We start from the raw sequence: 16,495 nt of genomic DNA, 5'->3' as shown, positions 1-16,495 counted from the left end.
TCACTACCGCACCTGAGAACTGTCACTACCGCACCTGAGAACTGTCACTACCGCACCTGAGAACTGTCACTACCGCACCTGAGCACCATCAATACCACACACCTGAGCACAATCACTACCGCACCTGAGAACCATCACTACCGCACCTGAGCACCATCATACTGGTTGATGTGAAGGTATTATTTATAAAACTGAGTTTGTTGCGGCTCCTCGGTCTTTTGGATGAAGGACGAAACGTTTCAACAAAAACAAACCATCCAGAGGACCTGACTTGACTTGTTGGATTTTTTACCTGGATTATTGAGCATGAACTTTGATACATGTGATATAGTTTTAAACTTGTTTAGAAGCTTTTTCAGTAGAAATAATGAGCTGTTCTCATACCTAATAAAAACCACTGACTGCTACATGTAGGTGAAAGTGAACAGGTTCGTGTCCTCACCAGCACACTGCAGAACCATGGCTATATCCTTCTCCACCTCCTCCAGAAGTCTGAGCCTCTCGTTCGCCATCAGGACCGGAAGCTGCTGGTCACACAGCGTCAGAACTGGAGCCGACTGGTGTAAAAAAATACAATAATAATATCTCTCTGTAGAAATGACGTCTGTAAACTGAAAGTTACACTTCTAATCGAAGCGCAGCTTTCTGATGAGACTTTGTGGGCGAGGAACGACGGCGGCAAGCAGCGCGTCATCAAAAAGCGACCACGACGCAGCCGCAAGGAAATGACGTCAGATCGGTAGAAAGAGAAAAAATGGCTGCAGCGTCTTGGCTGCATGGTACAGGTGCTATGCGACTAACAGAAGGTTTGATGTCGCTTTTGAAGGAACAACGTCCGGAGTTTTTAGCCGAAGCGTTGGCCAACTACAGAGAACATGGCGTGTTTTCCACACAGGTAGCTGCGCGTGTCAGAGAAGGCTTCTGCTTTAGCTAGCAGTTAGCGAAATCTGTAGCTTCAGTCTCCTTTGTTGATCGGTCCAACCGATCTGTGTGTCTTGAGTCTGGCTTGGTGCTGTTTGGTTGTAAACACGTTATTTTTATGTGTGCTTATCCTTGCAGGGCACGAGCGATGTTGCAGATCTCGTGGGTTTTAGCAATGCTAAGCTGAGCTCAAGCAAAACCAGGTGAGAAATGAATGCTTCCTGTTGGCTAGTTGGCCAGATGTGAAGCACTAACTAACTAATCATTCCAGCCAGCTGTGTTGGGAAACAATGTAATTTCTCGAGGTTTCAGAAGCCCGGGAGCTCTCCCTGAAAATGCAACACAAGAAATGATAACTATCTGGAACCTCAACATTTTTAGTCACACAATGCTTAAACCATTTGTTCTAGTTCAGCTCTAAGGGTTTTACAACAAAACAACTAAAGTTTTGATCACCCAATAATTTTAAAGCTGGCTAAAACATTAATTTTAGTTTATTTATTTCAGTTTATTTTTTACTTTTGGCTGCATGGTGGGAATGGATGGGGAAGGAAACAAACGAACAAAAAAGTTACAGTTGCTGTTATTTCTGTAATCAATGTTCTGTTTTTGCTGGATGAATAACAATTTAAAAAAGCTGGCTAAAAGGTGATGATGTGGTGCATTTGAATAATGATAATAATAAAGTATTTCTAATAACATAAACATGAACATTATATCAAATATGAAACCAAAGCTATTTGCCAGGGCTGTTCATCTTTCATCTATTTGCTGTGGTCCAGTTTCTGCTGACAGACAGAAATAGCTATTCACTTGTAAGAGGAGGCCCATCAACCTAACAATTGATCATCAGAGCCCTAACACATTGGGTAGTTAGAGCCCTGATGGCTGCTTGCTTTTCACCGGGGGGCTGAGTGATTCTCTTGATTTTCTTACATATTCTTGAGAGGAACACTGAATTGAGGAGTAAAAGAAGTAAAGTCAGATTTTTTTGTTAAGTACTTTGGTAACAGTTTCTGTTTTAAATGTGCTCTATAAATAAATCTGACGACTTCTTTTACTGACCTCAGTTTTCTGATCTATCACGGCATCAAATAAAAAGTAACAAGATATATTTACAGCACATGGAATAAAAATATAAAACACAAAACATAATTAGAAACAATAAAATACTAAATCAGATTACCCTGTGTCAAAAGTCAAGGAAATAATAACAAAATGCATAAACTCAGTCGGAAACAATGAAATGCTAAATCAGATCAGATGACCTTGTGTTAAATGGGAATAAAACAAAAAGCATAATCAGAATCAAAGTAAATCTAAATCAGATCACCCTGTGTTAAATGTCAGTGAGTACAGGTGAGTTTTCAGGAGAGATTTAAAAGCAGAGCCTGGAGGGTCCTGTCTAATGTTGATGGGCACATTGTTCCAGAGTTTAGGGCCCACGACTGAAAAGACTCAATCTCTAAGCTTCATCCTGGTTTTTGGTACAACCAGAAGCAGCTGGTTTGATGATCTTAAAGTCTGAGAAGGAGCACAAGGATGAAGGAGCATAAGGATGAAGAAGGTCAGAGAGGTATGAGGGTGCAAGGCCATTAATGAACTTAAATGTCAGCAGGAGAATTTTAAAATCAATTTGGACGTGCAGAACTGGTGAAATGTGCTCAGACCTGCGAGTTCCTGTTAAAAGCCGAGCTGCAGCATTTTGCACGAGCTGGAGACGTGAAAGGTAGACCTGACTGACCCCAGCATAAGCTTTCACCTAGCTCGCCCTATTTATCCACATGGGGTTGCACTTCACATGAAGCCCAGGCCTGGGAGTTGGTCAGTCTAGATTTGGAAGTCCTGCCCTTCTCCACCACCCTCTGACTTTGGGACATCCAGTTCATTCTTGGCTCTGATGTTCCTGTGCATTAGTCCAGCCACTTGGTTATGGTGTTTCATGTATGCTTTGCCTGCATGGATCTTACACCATGGTATTATGTGTTGATCTTTCTCGGGGCATATCTGCATTTCCTGTATTTTGGGTTTTGTCAGGTCTGGTAGACCCCAAACTCTATTTTTCTTGTGCTGATGGCCTGTTCTTGTGATGCCATGATTAGTGCCTTTGTGCTGTCCTTCAGTCCAGCGACTGGTACGATTAGTTGATATCAGCCAGTTCCTCAATCTGCCAGTGGTACATGCCATGCAGGGGTTATGTTTTCATGATTGCCCCTTTTGTTTCTTCTCTTGGGTTTCTGCTGGCTGAGACATTCACTGAGCTGCTCATCATTGAGGGTATTTCTTCTGATGTAAAGCTAAAAGTCCTTCATCACTGTATGGGGAACATACAGTGATGAAATTAGTTTTCTGCATTTAACCCATTACATGTGTGATACACCCAGGTGGAGCAGTGGGCAGCTATGCAAGTGCCCGGGGATTCAGGATCTTTGCTGTTTTATCATCTATACTGTCTCGAACACTCACTAGTCGTCTGCCTCCCTCCTTTCTCTTAGTGTACAGTCTCAGACTGCTGGACTTGTGGTGAATCCCTCCATGCATTGTGAGACGCTTTCAAGTCTTGATGTCAGTAGCTTCTATTTCCTCCTTTGTCCAGGCCATTATACCAGCTGGGTATCTCTCTCTGGGTATCAGAGTGTTGATGGCTCAGACTTTGTTCTGGCCGTTCAGCTGGCTCATCAGGACTTGCCTTTCTGTAGGTACTTGTTTACAACCTCATCATGATTGCCATTTGCTTGTGGGGTTCAAACTATCATATGTTTCGCTGTATAAGTCACGTTTTTTTGCATAATTTGCATGCCCTGCGACTTATAGGCCGAAGTGACTTATTTATGTTTTTTTTTCCTCCACATTTATAAAACAATTTTTGGCTGAGATATGACCGTTTTCGTTCATTCTGACTGAAAAAAAAAACTATTTTCAGTGTGGCTAAAAACTATGATGTAATAAATAAAAGTGGCTATTAATGACACAATCGGCTTGCCTTAGCCTGCCACCGTCGTCTGCCTGGAGCAACCGAATCAGCGTCATTTCGTTGCGCTGCCCCGGCGAAATGACGCTGATTTGACCATCAAGGTGCATTTATTAAGTAAACGTTCAACTGAGACACACCTTTACTATAAAGCTGAGCAAACAAACAACTGTTTTTAGGTGGTTGGCTTGTTAAATTTAGAAAAATAAGGACAGTGAGTCGCCCTTTGCACGTTCATGTTTTCTCATATCGGCTTTTGAAAATGCAGCTGATTTGACCATCAAAGTGCATTTATTAAAGACAAGTTAGTCTGAGATGCACTTTTACTATAATTTTGAGCAAACAAATAATTGTTTTTAAGTGTTAATCTTGTTAAATTCTTGTTAAAGTCCTCCTGTGCACGCTCCCGTGGCTGCCATTTGGCATCCAATCGATTTTTGGCACAACACAGGCTCACATTTGTGGCTTGTCAGCGGTGACGCATGATAGATGCTACGTATACGGCGAAGCGACTTATTTATGGATTTTCCACTTTATTAGACATATTTGGACTTTTGCAACTTAGAGTGGTGCGACGTGTACGGTAGAAAATATGGTATTTGTAGCTGTCTTGGACATTACAATGTTGCCTTCAGGTACCTCAGTCCCTTCAGTTGTGATCACCTCTCTTGAAAACCATTACATCATGTTCATCCAGTTCTTCTGTCATTAATTACACAATTATCACAAAGCAATAAAAAAAATCACATACATCCTCTTTCAGGTGAGACTGGAGCTGGCACAAGACTAATATTGTTATCTGATTTCATGCAGTGGTCCCTGATGTCTGTGTAACTGTGACGCTTCAGTACAAATACAGGTCCTTCTAAAAAAATTAGCATATTGTGATAAAGGTCATTATTTTCCATAATGTAATGATAAAAATGAAACTTTCATATATTTCAGATTCATTGCACACCAACTGAAATATTTCAGGTCTTTAATTGTTTTAATACTGATGATTATGGCATACAGCTCATGAAAACCCAAAATGCCTGTCCCAAAAAATTAACATATTTCATCCCACCAATGAAAGACGAGAGTTTTTAATACAAAAAACGCCAACCTTCAAATAATCATGTTCAGTTATGCACTCAATACTTGGTCGGGAATCCTTTTGCATGAATGACTACTTCAATGCGGCGTGGCATGGAGGCAATCAGCCTGTGGCACTGCTGAGGTGTTATGGAGGCCCAGGATGCTTCGATAGCGGCCTTAAGCTCATCCAGAGTGTTGGGTCTTGCGTCTCTCAACTTCCTCTTCACAATATCCCACAGGTTCTCTATGGGGTTCAGGTCAGGAGAGTTGGCAGGCCAATTGAGCACAGTAATACCATGGTCAGTAAACCATTTACCAGTGGTTTTGGCACTGTGAGCAGGTGTCAGGTCGTGCTGAAAAATGAAATCTTCTTCTCCATAAAGCTTTTCAGCAGATGGAAGCATGAAGTGCTCCAAAATCTCCTGATAGCTAGCTGCATTGACCCTGCCCTTGATAAAACACAGTGGACCAACACCAGCAGCTGACATGGCACCCCAGACCATCACTGACTGTGGGTGCTTCACACTGGACTTCTGGCATTTTGGCATTTCCTTCTCCCCAGTCTTCCTCCAGACTCTGGCACCTTGATTTCCAAATGACATGCAAAATTTGCTTTCATCTGAAAAAAGTACTTTGGACCACTGAGCAACAGTCCAGTGCTGCTTCTCTGTAGCCCAGGTCAGGCGCTTCTGCCGCTGTTTCTGGTTCAAAAGTGGCTTGACCTGGGGAATGCGGCACCTGTAGCCCATTTCCTGCACACGCCTGTGCACGGTGGCTCTGGATGTTTCTACTCCAGACTCAGTCCACTGCTTCCGCAGGTCCCCCAAGGTCTGGAATCGGCCCTTCTCCACAATCCTCCTCAGGGTCCGGTCACCTCTTCTCATTGTGCAGCGTTTTCTGCCACACTTTTCCCTTCCCACAGACTTCCCACTGAGGTGCCTTGATACAGCACTCTGGGAACAGCCTATTAGTTCAGCAATTTCTTTCTGTGTCTTACCCTCTTGCTTGAGGGTGTCAATGATGGCCTTCTGGACAGCAGTCAGGTCAGCAGTCTTACCCATGATTGCGGTTTTGAGTAATGAACAAGGCTGGGAGTTTTTAAAAGCCTCAGGAATCTTTTGCAAGTGTTTAGAGTTACGTAGTTGATTCAGATGGTTAGGTTAATAGCTTGTTTAGAGAACCTTTTCATGATATGCTAATTTTTTGGGACAGGCATTTTGGGTTTTCATGAGCTGTATGCCATAATCATCAGTATTAAAACAATTAAAGACCTGAAATATTTCAGTTGGTGTGCAATGAATCTGAAATATATGAAAGTTTCATTTTTATCATTACATTATGGAAAATAATTACCTTTATCACAATATGCTAATTTTTTGAGAAGGACCTGTACATGTACAGTTACACCCCGACAAAGGAATAATAAAGTGCAAAATAAAGACAGTATCTTTTGCCTGTTCGTACTTCTATGGTTTGTTATGGTGACAATAATCTGTTTACGTTCTGGGGTTCTGCTTTTTTAATAGGGACAAAAATCAAACTTCCACAGTGAACATGAATACATTTTTGTGTGCTAAATGGGGTTAGAGCCTAGTTTATGGTTGTGGTTTGTTTAAATTTATAGGAAATGGGTTTTAAATGATGGAAATTGATGGAAGCATGACTTTGATTTTGTGCATCTTTGTCTGTGCAGGTTTGAGGGACTTTGCCTGCTCTCCATGCTGGTTAAAGACAGCTCCAGTGATCTGTTCCAGCAACACTGTCTTTCCTGGCTGCGCTTCCTGCAGCAGGTCATACAGGTATGATGAATATACAGACCACTGGTCCATCTGTTTGCTGCTTCCAGTTCAGGGTCATGTGGAGCTGGTACCCATCTCCAGTGGTCTTTGGGTGAGGGCGGAGGGAGCACAGGTCACCAGTCCATCAGAGAGACACAGAGAGACAAACAAAACCACCAGTAACACCTAGGAGCCTGAACCCATGGGAGCTTGGGGAGAACATGTAAACCCCAGCTGTGGTTTGGATCTGTAAGACCACAGCTCTCATCATGATGTCCTGTATAATCCACTTTCATACTTTGCTGCTATATCAACGTCTTCACTGAGAGGGACCAACATTTATCTTCTGGATAAACTCCAGAGGTTTTGTGAGGATTTTGCTCTAAACTCACATTTTTATATGAATTGATATCTGTCTTTGAAATTCTCATCTTTACCTTTGACTACCATGATTTCCATACTATTGAGAGCACCCGAATTTAAGCCGTGCACACACACGCACACAAAATAATTTTGTACATATATAAGCCGCAGGTGCTCGCGTTGTAACTAGGGATGCACGATATTGTACTTTTGTCCGATATGCCGATATGTTAAAACTTATTCGACCGATAACCGATATTTTATATACTTTCCTTTGTCAGAACATATCCCTCTTATTTAGGCTTATTTTCTATGAAAATATGTATCAACTATAAGAGCTGGTGACATATTCAGTAACAACCATATGATATGCATAGCACTTTAACTTTTATTAATGAAAAGTGTTAAATGTTATTTATTAGCATTAGTCACCTGTGATGCTGTCTCACTTATGGAGGCTTGTTCCAGGTTCCTAGCTGCAGTGTGGGATCCTCTGCACTCCTGTGCATGAAGGACAGACTTTTTAAGTTCAAAGTTTTTGTCTATCCATTGTGCTGTAAAACTAATCATGCTAACGGGGCTAATACGACGTCCAAATGTCTGTGGTAAAACTCACCCAACAAGTCGTGCTATCAGCTGTTGGCTTCTCAATGACGTCAGAAATGACACTCTGGTAACGTTACGTCGAAAAAAATATCTCCGACTGGGGACGATGTAGCGAGGCTCAATGTAGTCCATAAATCTTCAGAATCCAACATCCTCACCAACGAAAAATAAAACTTCCACACCGCTGACATTTTGAATTTTCCTCTTTGCTGTGAGATCAGGTACGTGCACGTGACGTCATCACGTTGTGCTGCTGCTGCAGGCAAAAACAGCGCCTTTTATATCGGTGAGTTATTTTAATGGAATGGCCGATGTCCGATATTGAACTTTAACGCCAATATCGGCCGATACCATGCCGATAATATTGTGCATCCCTAGTTGTAACGTGAGATATTTACACATACATTTAAAAAAAAAACTTTTAATTAAGTACGTACCAGTAACATGCACAAATACCTACAGTAAATGTTTTTATTCTGAAGAGTGCTGGTAACACGGCTGGTAAAAATAAAAAATAAATAAAAATACAGTAGCCTACCAGGAAGTCAATGATTGCTATCTTCATCTTCCTCCTGCACAGCTGCGCAGCCAGAAGATGAAGCCCAGACTTGAGCAAAAGTTGCTCTGCGCATGCAGGGAAATCCCCACACATGGGGAGAGGGGGTTCCCCCCTCTGTTCTCTCCTCTCTTCCCCATTTCATTGATCCACTGTGACTTGTTTGGTAATTTCACTGGTCAAATTTTTTTCAACTTATTTATACAGGTAGTCTCATTGAGTCACGAGGACCCACCCCCCAAGAGAGATGTGTTTTGGGCAGCTCTGTGAGTTAGGGGTGCACCGATTGTAGTTTTCTTGCCGATCAATGATTTCTAAAAAGCCTGACCTGCCGATACCACTTTTGTTTTATAATCGACACTGTCAGGTGTTATAAGGTCACAATGCACCTTAAATTGTCCAATCTTATTTTATTGAAAACATACCCTTGAACAATATCCTAAAAACAATACAAACTTGTTTTAACTGGCCAGGAGGTAGTGCTCTGAAATATAAATTAATTTTAGACAATTGTTGTTAAAACAAACAAAAAAATTGGTAAAATAGGTTTCTCATGAAAGTATCAGACGATTTCCCAAAATTAAGAAAATCGGGGCCGATTTATTGGTGGACCCCTAATGTGAGCGCCCAGATGTGATGAGGCTAAATGTTTTGGCAGCACGAAGCTTGTAAGTCTGTCAAAAACAAAATAAATTTCATAAAATATCTGCAGCTTTGTATAAGCCGCGGGGTTCAAAGCGTGTGGGGAAAAAAGTAGCGGCTTATAGTCTGGAAATTACAGTATTTAAGATCATGTTTTTTCTTGTTTCAGATTCAGATATTCTTTATTGTTCGCACCACATGTGTGGGCACGTGTGTTCATTCTTCTGCATTGTTGGCAAAATATCTCTCCAAACATTGAACAGATTATAACGATTATAACGAACCTTTCAGTGAAAAGTTCCTTGTATGTGCATTTACAACTAAATAACTTGGCATCAACCTTTCTGTTTAAAAAGATCTCTTGAACCTTTGGACAGATTTCACTGAAGCTCCCAAAGAACTCATTTGATGTATATGGTGCATTAGAATATTGTAAAAATGTTCAAATGTTTTTTGTCTCTTTCAGAAAGTGAAACTCATCATGACACAGAGTGAAATATTTCAAACCTGTTTCTTGTCATTTTGATGATTATGGCTCAGAGATATTGAAAAAACAAAATTCAGTGTCTCAGAAAATGAGAATAATCCACATCCAGCTTCTGGTACTTTTGTCAGTGTGGGTCAGACTGAGTCCTGCTGGAAAATGAAACCAGCATCTCCATAAAGCTCGTCAGCAGAAGGAAGCATGAAGAGCTTTAAAATGTTCTGCTAGATGCTGCGTGAACTGTGGACTTCAGAAAACCCACTGGACCAGAACCAGCAGAGGACATGGACCCAAACCATCATTGACTGGAAACTTCCAGACTCTGAGACCTTGATTTATAAATGATGTGCAGAATTTACTTTAATCTGAAAAGAGGATATTGGACCACTGAGCAGCAGTCCAGTTCTTTGTCTCCTCAGCAGGTAAGACTCTTCTGATGTCTCTGGTTCAGGAGTGGCTGGACTTGAGGAATGAGACATTTGTAGCTCATGTCCAGGAATTAATCAGCTGATTAGAGTGAGACACCAGGAGTTTACAATATTCACAATATTCTAATTTTCCAAGAAAGGGTTTTGTTTTTTCATTATTTGTGTCAAAATCATCAAAATGACATGAAATAAAGTCTTGAAATGTTTCACTCTGTAATGAATCTATGTAATGTATGAGTTGCACTTCCTGAAGTGACGGACAAAAAAGGTGAACTTTTTCATGATAGTCACATTTTGAGATGCACCTGTAGCTACAACTCTGCATCTTTTAGAGCAGCGGTTCCCAACCTGTTTTCCTCAAAGACCCCCCCTTCTTATTTTCTAACAATCTGAGCCTCCACAACCCCTCGCTACTCCCCTCTCCCAAAAGACTCATTCAGATTCAGCTCTTTATCAAAGTGATAAAGTAATTTTTAAAAACTACAGAGTATAATCTTAAAAACGGTGTTAAAAAATTTAAATTGTAGTTTTGTCAAGATATCTTCCTGATTCTATCATGCAGCTGATTTTTTGCAATTTTCAGGCAGGTGGGTTTCAGAAGTCGTTCTCCAATATTGTGCGGATTTTTAGCCTTAGCTACTTCTGTGGCTCTGTGTAAATCACTATCTTTATCACTTATCTTAATCACTATCACTTATCTATTGAATCTCTTTCAAAGGCTTTTCTCATGTCAGTGGTGCTTTTTGACAACTGCTTCTGAAAGTTCCAGATTTTCACCAATAGTCATAACAATGTCTGCTCTAAACTAGGACAAAATGAACTTGTTGTTAGAAAAATGACTCCCCTGTGTGTTTTTACACATTTAAACCTTCTCAACTGCATGTGCGTGCGTTTATATACAGACACTTTCCAAAAAATTAGAATATCATGGAAAAGTTGTTTAACTTCCATAATTCCATTCAAAAAGTTAATCTTTAATAGATGATAGATTCAGGGCCCACAATTTAAACAATTTCAAGTATTTATTGTTTATTTTTACATAATTTGGGCTTCCAGCTCATGAAACCCACAAAAACATGATTAAAAAAAATTAGAATACTGTGGAGACATCAGTCCACAATACGTCTCAGTTTTTGCAGAAAAAAAGAAAGAAATTAGGTTCACAACAAATCAATCAAAATATGTTGCTTTCGAAACGATATGTAAATCTTCAATACTTGGTTGTGAATCTCTTTGTCTTAATCACTGCTTCGATGTGACGTGGCATTGAGACAATCAGCCTGTGGCATTGACTGGGAGTTATGGAAGCCCAGATTTCCTTGATGCTGTCAGATCTTCTTTGTTGTTGGGTCTGGTGCTCCTCATTTTCCTCTTGACAATACCTCATAGATTCTCAATGGGGTTTAGGTCCGTCGAGTTGTCTGGCCAGTCAAGTACTGTGGCATGGGCATCAAACCAGGTTTTGGTGCTTCTGGCAGCATGGGCAAGGACCAGGTCCTGCTGGAAGATGAAATCTGCATCTCCATACAGATCCTCAGCAGAAGGAATCATGAAGTCCTCTAAAACATTCTGGAAGACTGTTGCAGTGACCTTGGATTTAGGGTGCATTCACACCAGCCCTGTTTAGTCCGCTTTAATCGAACTCTAGCTCGTTTTCCTAGAAAGTCCGGTTCGTTTAGGGAGGTGTGAACGCGCCATCGAACTCTGTCACGGAACAAAAAGGCGAACTCTGGCCCGGGCTAAAACCTAGGTCTCGGTCCGGTAGAAAAGAAGTCCAGCGCGGTTCGAGTACAGTGTGAATGTAAACAGACCGAACCCCGCTCCGCAGGGTAAACAAACACGCATTTCTCTGACCTTATATGGAGCCGTCAGCTGACTTGTGTGGAAAAACAATATTCTCCAGGGTCTTCTGTCTCATCTTCTGCTCATGCCAAGTCCATTTTTGAAAAATTAAAAAATTTAACTCCTAAAACTGTTAAAACTTGATGCCACTTCGTTTTTAATTTTTATACAGAAGAAGAAGACGTGTATTCAGAGGTTTTTGTGTTGTTTCTTTCAGTAGTTCTTGGTGCAGCGCCCCCACAGGCGAGCGGGGGAACAGGTTGGTTCAACAGGTTGACTCGACTGCACAGTGCAGTGTGAATGCAAACGCACCAGCTCAAATGTAAACAAAAAGTCATGAATATTGGTCCCGAACCGAATACCTAGGTCTCTTTTTGGTTGAAGTGAACTCTGTCTCGGTTCGATTGCAGTGTGAATGCAAGCTGACCAGAGACTGCTCCAAAAACAAGAAAGTGGATTACAGTGCAGGGCATTCTGGGTAAATACAACCAAAACAAATGCGACTTTCTCATGCCTCATATGGAGCCGTCAGCCGCCTTGTGTGAAAAACAACATTCTCCATGGTCTTCTGCCTCATCTTCCTCTCATGCTGAGTCCATTGTTGAAAAATGACAAAACAGAAATCCTAAAACCGCTAAAATTTGATGCCACTCCATTTTTATTTTTATTTCCAGAAGAAGTAGTGTCTTCTTCAGAGATTTGATGGGGCCAATATGGTGTAGAGGCAGGGCAGCCAGCTCAGGACCCAAAAGTCCCAGGTTCGATCCTCGGTCATTGCATTTCTCGTGGTGTCTTGGGGCAGCACACCTTATCCCCAAATGTTCCCTGGGCGCCCTCAATAGCTGCCCACTGCACCACCTTGTGGTGGATGGGTTAAATTCAGAGACTAATTTCACCATTGTATGGAAACATACAATGATGACAATATATAACATTATTATTATTTTGTTGTTTCCTTCAGTAGTTCTTGGTGCAACGCCACCACGGGGGGGGGGGGGTACAGGTTGGCTCGACTGACTCATTACAGTGGAATGTGAACCGCACCAGCTGAAAATTAATTTCAATTCAATTTATTTATATAGTGCCAAGTCACAACAGAAGTCGTCTCAGGGCACTGAACATGTAACAAATGTTCAGAATTTTGGCCCCAATCGAACCAAATCTATTGGACTATCAGGTGTGAAAACAACCTTGTCCCCCCAACCCCCGCTCAACAAAAATCACAGAAGATGAATGGGGTGTGGGAAATTTGGTTGGCTGGGTGCTCAGTTCTTGCGGGGCACCCTCTTTGGATAATGGTAAAGGAAACACTGGTTTGTTATTCACCACTTGCTCTCGCCGAGATCGGATGCTTCCCTCCCTCCCACTCCGCTTTGTTTTGCTGCTCTGTCTGTCTGTGAAACTGCTTCTGAGCCTCTCTTGCATTTCTTCTGAACCATAATTATGGACTTGTTTTGATCAGTTGGTCTCTCAACTCAATTTACAACATTTCTTCGAAGAAAAGGCAGGCTTCAGGTGAGCCGATTTGCCCTGTTGGCACGCATGCAGCTGGATATCTCATCGACTGGAAGACTTGATGATGTGTCTATCATTGCTGCCATCTGTGGATTTTAAGGACGCATATTTAATTGGATTTACGATACCTGTTTCCTGCTTTTTGGATTCGGCTGGTAGGTTTTATCTACAATCAAGGAAGTCGTCTGCAGCAAATTTGGACCCGATCACGTTGCTTGCCTTTATGATGGCTTGGTTCGTGTCTTGAGTACCCGGACTCAAATGCTTTGGGTTGAATGGATCAGATCTTGGGGATTTTACTCAGTCACGTTCCTTCGGTGTGGCCATGTAATTTGGACATTTCAGAACTGAGTCGACCAACACAGACTCAAGGTAGATGTCATTAAGTTCTGCCTGTCCCCAAAACAACTGTATGTTTATCTGTATTTGGCTCCCTTGGCTGGTTTTGAAGGCCATCTTATCTGAATTCGCCTGGAGAACGTGATCTGATTCTCACCACCCCCTCCCTGAGGAATTTCCAACTGATAACCAGATGAGCCAGCTGAATAAACTTTGTGTCATCATTTCAGGACTTTTGGATTCTCAGTCGTTATTCTTGGCCATTCCTCGACATACCTCGAGAATGTTTATGGATCTCACCGGTGGACATTGACTGATTATTACATCCTTATCAGAACTCTTACAGTGACCTTGAGAGCATCTATGAACATGCTCACTGCTCTCGTCTCCTCCGTCTGCAGAATGGCTATGTGCTGTTTGTGCGAGGTGTTTTTTAATATTGTAGTTTTTTTTTTTCATCAGGCAGTAAAAATAAAGTCTGATAGGAATTTTTTTCGCCTCCCTCCTACATGTGTCCAGTTAACCGCTGTTTTTGTCTGTCCAAACAGGTCTCACTTGTAAAGAGTTTGAGGCTCAATGTGATATATCTGTTTAAATAAAGGTTGAATGAATGAAAAGTTATAGTGGCGCTATTCACATTACATTTTAGTCTTATTTATACTGAGTGCATGACACAATGAAACCCTGAAGAAACCTTGAACTGTATAACACCTCTGTGTCCCCCTCCCCATCTGATCTGTTCCAGTCTCAGGCTCCAGTCCAGACTATCCAACTTGCTGTGACCATTCTGAAAGATCTGCTGCAGTACTCTTGTCAGCTCGCAGAACTTGCCAGGGAGGTCAGCCTGAACTTCATTCTCGGCATTTTGACATCTCTTCTAGGCCTCAAAACCGAGGTTGGTGAAACTTTTAAGTTTTTTATGGCCACATGTTAATTTATTTATTACACGTTAAATTCAGGATTTTGGGGTGCTTCTCCCCCAGTAATGAAACGAGTTATTTCTAGATCATCTGATTTTTATAGCACATTATATTATAGGAAACTTGAGTTTGACTGTGAAAGGTATTTTTAAATTCCGCTCGTATTCTAACCTTCTGGTCAAATTTAACATCAGCTCTGTTATTTTTGTTCTTTGTGTGATTAAAGTGTGAGCTTGCAGCCATGGAGGGGATGAAGGCATGTATGATTTATTATCCCAGAGCCTGTGGATCCCTAAAGGTGAAACCATCACTTTCTACGAGTAACATATTCATCAAGTTACATGTATCCACTAACTTTTTAATTTCAGTAGGTTTTTGTTGTGGTCCCTTTAACAATGCTTGTTTTTCTCTGTTTAAGGACAAACTTGGAGTTTATTTTCTCTCCAAAATGGACAGCACAAACAGACAAACACTAGAGGTGTGTCTCTCACAAAACTTTAGTTTTAATCTTTAGTGATCTCCTGTACCACCCTCTCATTTTTAAAAATCTCCCTATTGTTTTTCTGTCAGATGGCCTGCCAGGGTTATAGTCATCTGCCCTGTCTGGGGGGTCTGTTGGACAAAGCAATGGGTGCTGGTAGAGCTGAGGGCTGGACCAGTAAGATTCACTGTCTCCTGGCCTCTGGCAATAGCCTTCTGGCTCAGATCTACCAAGGTTCAGAAACAGGTACATTTTGATTGCATTTTTCTGTAAAGACAGAGCCGTCTTTTTAGCTGCTACGGACCGTGTCTTTAGCGATATGATAAGCTGCTGATTTATTAATGCTGCGCGCTCTCTATTCCTCTCATAAGGAAGGCACAGCTCGACTAAATGAGTTTTATACAGTGGTTTGTTTCAGGGAAGGAGGCTGAAAACACAGTCGGAGCTGCAGCTTTTAACTTATAGCGCTGTTTTAGATGGTGAAAAAGATTTGTAGTTCTGACCTTTTGTCAGGACTTGTTTTCAGCATTGTCTACAGAAAACATTTTTCTGCTGCTCATCTGACAGTTTAAATCCAAACCATCTCCAAATAACAGCCATTGTTTTTCTTTTTGCTCAGCAGCTAAGCTGCTCTTCATATCTCCCGTGTTTACTTGTGCTAAACGTCTCCCACCCACCCAGAGAAGCAGGAAGAAGGGGGAGCGCACACGGCTGAGGGGCTGTGTGTTTTTTGTATTCAATGAGGGAGAAGGAGGGGGCACGTGTAGATGAGCACAGACTGGATAAAAAGAACTAAATGGATTTTCAAGTCTAGTTACGCAACGTAGAAATATTGATATAGACGATATAGTCCCATCTTATATCGCGTATGAAATTATCTTGATATTTTTAAAATATTGAGCTATTGCCCAGCCCTACTACCACTACTACTTCATTTATAAAGCTCTTGCAAACAACCACAGCTGCAATAAAGTACATGCAAAATCAACATCCAATAATAAATGATTAAGAACAGCAGTAAGATGAATGGCCACAGTAGAACAGCAGCAGAGGTCCTTGTGGTTTGTTTTTTCCTCAGCTGTTTATTGGTCTGAGTGAGGTGAACCTTGCTCTGGAAATAGGTTAGCTGAAAAACAAGACAACATACAGCAGCAATCTTCAGGAGTTGAAATGTAAATTATAAAGCAAATTATATGCAAAGCTGTCAAAAGTTGTAATAGTAATGTTTGCAGTTCATTATTTACAATCCTATGTGGCAGTTTGTTGTCATGATTTCTGCTTTTAAATCCCAGATGAAGCTGTGCAGTATGAAGGTCCTGGCATGGAGCTAGCCTTTCCTTATCTTGACCAAACAGATCCACTGCTGCTGCTGCAGCTCCAACACAGATATACGGCTGTTTGTATGACAATTAAACACACACTCCGGTAAGACAAGTTCACACTCTGCTAAATTAAAGAATGCATTCTTTTCTTAGAGCAAACAAGATTTGGACCCCGTACGGCCGCAGTAGGGCCCCATATGGCTGCAGTAGTGCCCCGTACGGCCGCAGTAGTGCCCCGTACGGCCGCAGT

At 41.5% G+C, this 16,495-nt stretch overlaps 1 protein-coding gene across 1 annotated transcript in view; it reads left to right on the top strand.

The window, feature by feature from the left end:
• Positions 1-739: 739 nt before the first annotated feature.
• pelp1 (proline, glutamate and leucine rich protein 1) overlaps positions 740-16,495 on the top strand; it is a 50,422-nt gene continuing 34,666 nt past the window's right edge. The window contains exons 1-8 of the mRNA XM_037675011.1: positions 740-895; positions 1,060-1,124; positions 6,663-6,768; positions 14,268-14,417; positions 14,669-14,740; positions 14,861-14,920; positions 15,013-15,169; positions 16,216-16,348. Coding sequence (XP_037530939.1) covers positions 755-895; positions 1,060-1,124; positions 6,663-6,768; positions 14,268-14,417; positions 14,669-14,740; positions 14,861-14,920; positions 15,013-15,169; positions 16,216-16,348 — 884 coding nt within the window. The 5' untranslated portion in view covers positions 740-754. The remainder of the gene's footprint in view (positions 896-1,059; positions 1,125-6,662; positions 6,769-14,267; positions 14,418-14,668; positions 14,741-14,860; positions 14,921-15,012; positions 15,170-16,215; positions 16,349-16,495) is intronic.

This window comes from Nematolebias whitei, chromosome 1 (assembly GCF_014905685.2).
Source record: "Nematolebias whitei isolate Nwh7 chromosome 1, NemWhi1, whole genome shotgun sequence".
NCBI lineage: Eukaryota > Metazoa > Chordata > Actinopteri > Cyprinodontiformes > Rivulidae > Nematolebias > Nematolebias whitei.
This window is presented reverse-complemented; position numbering and strand designations above follow the sequence as displayed.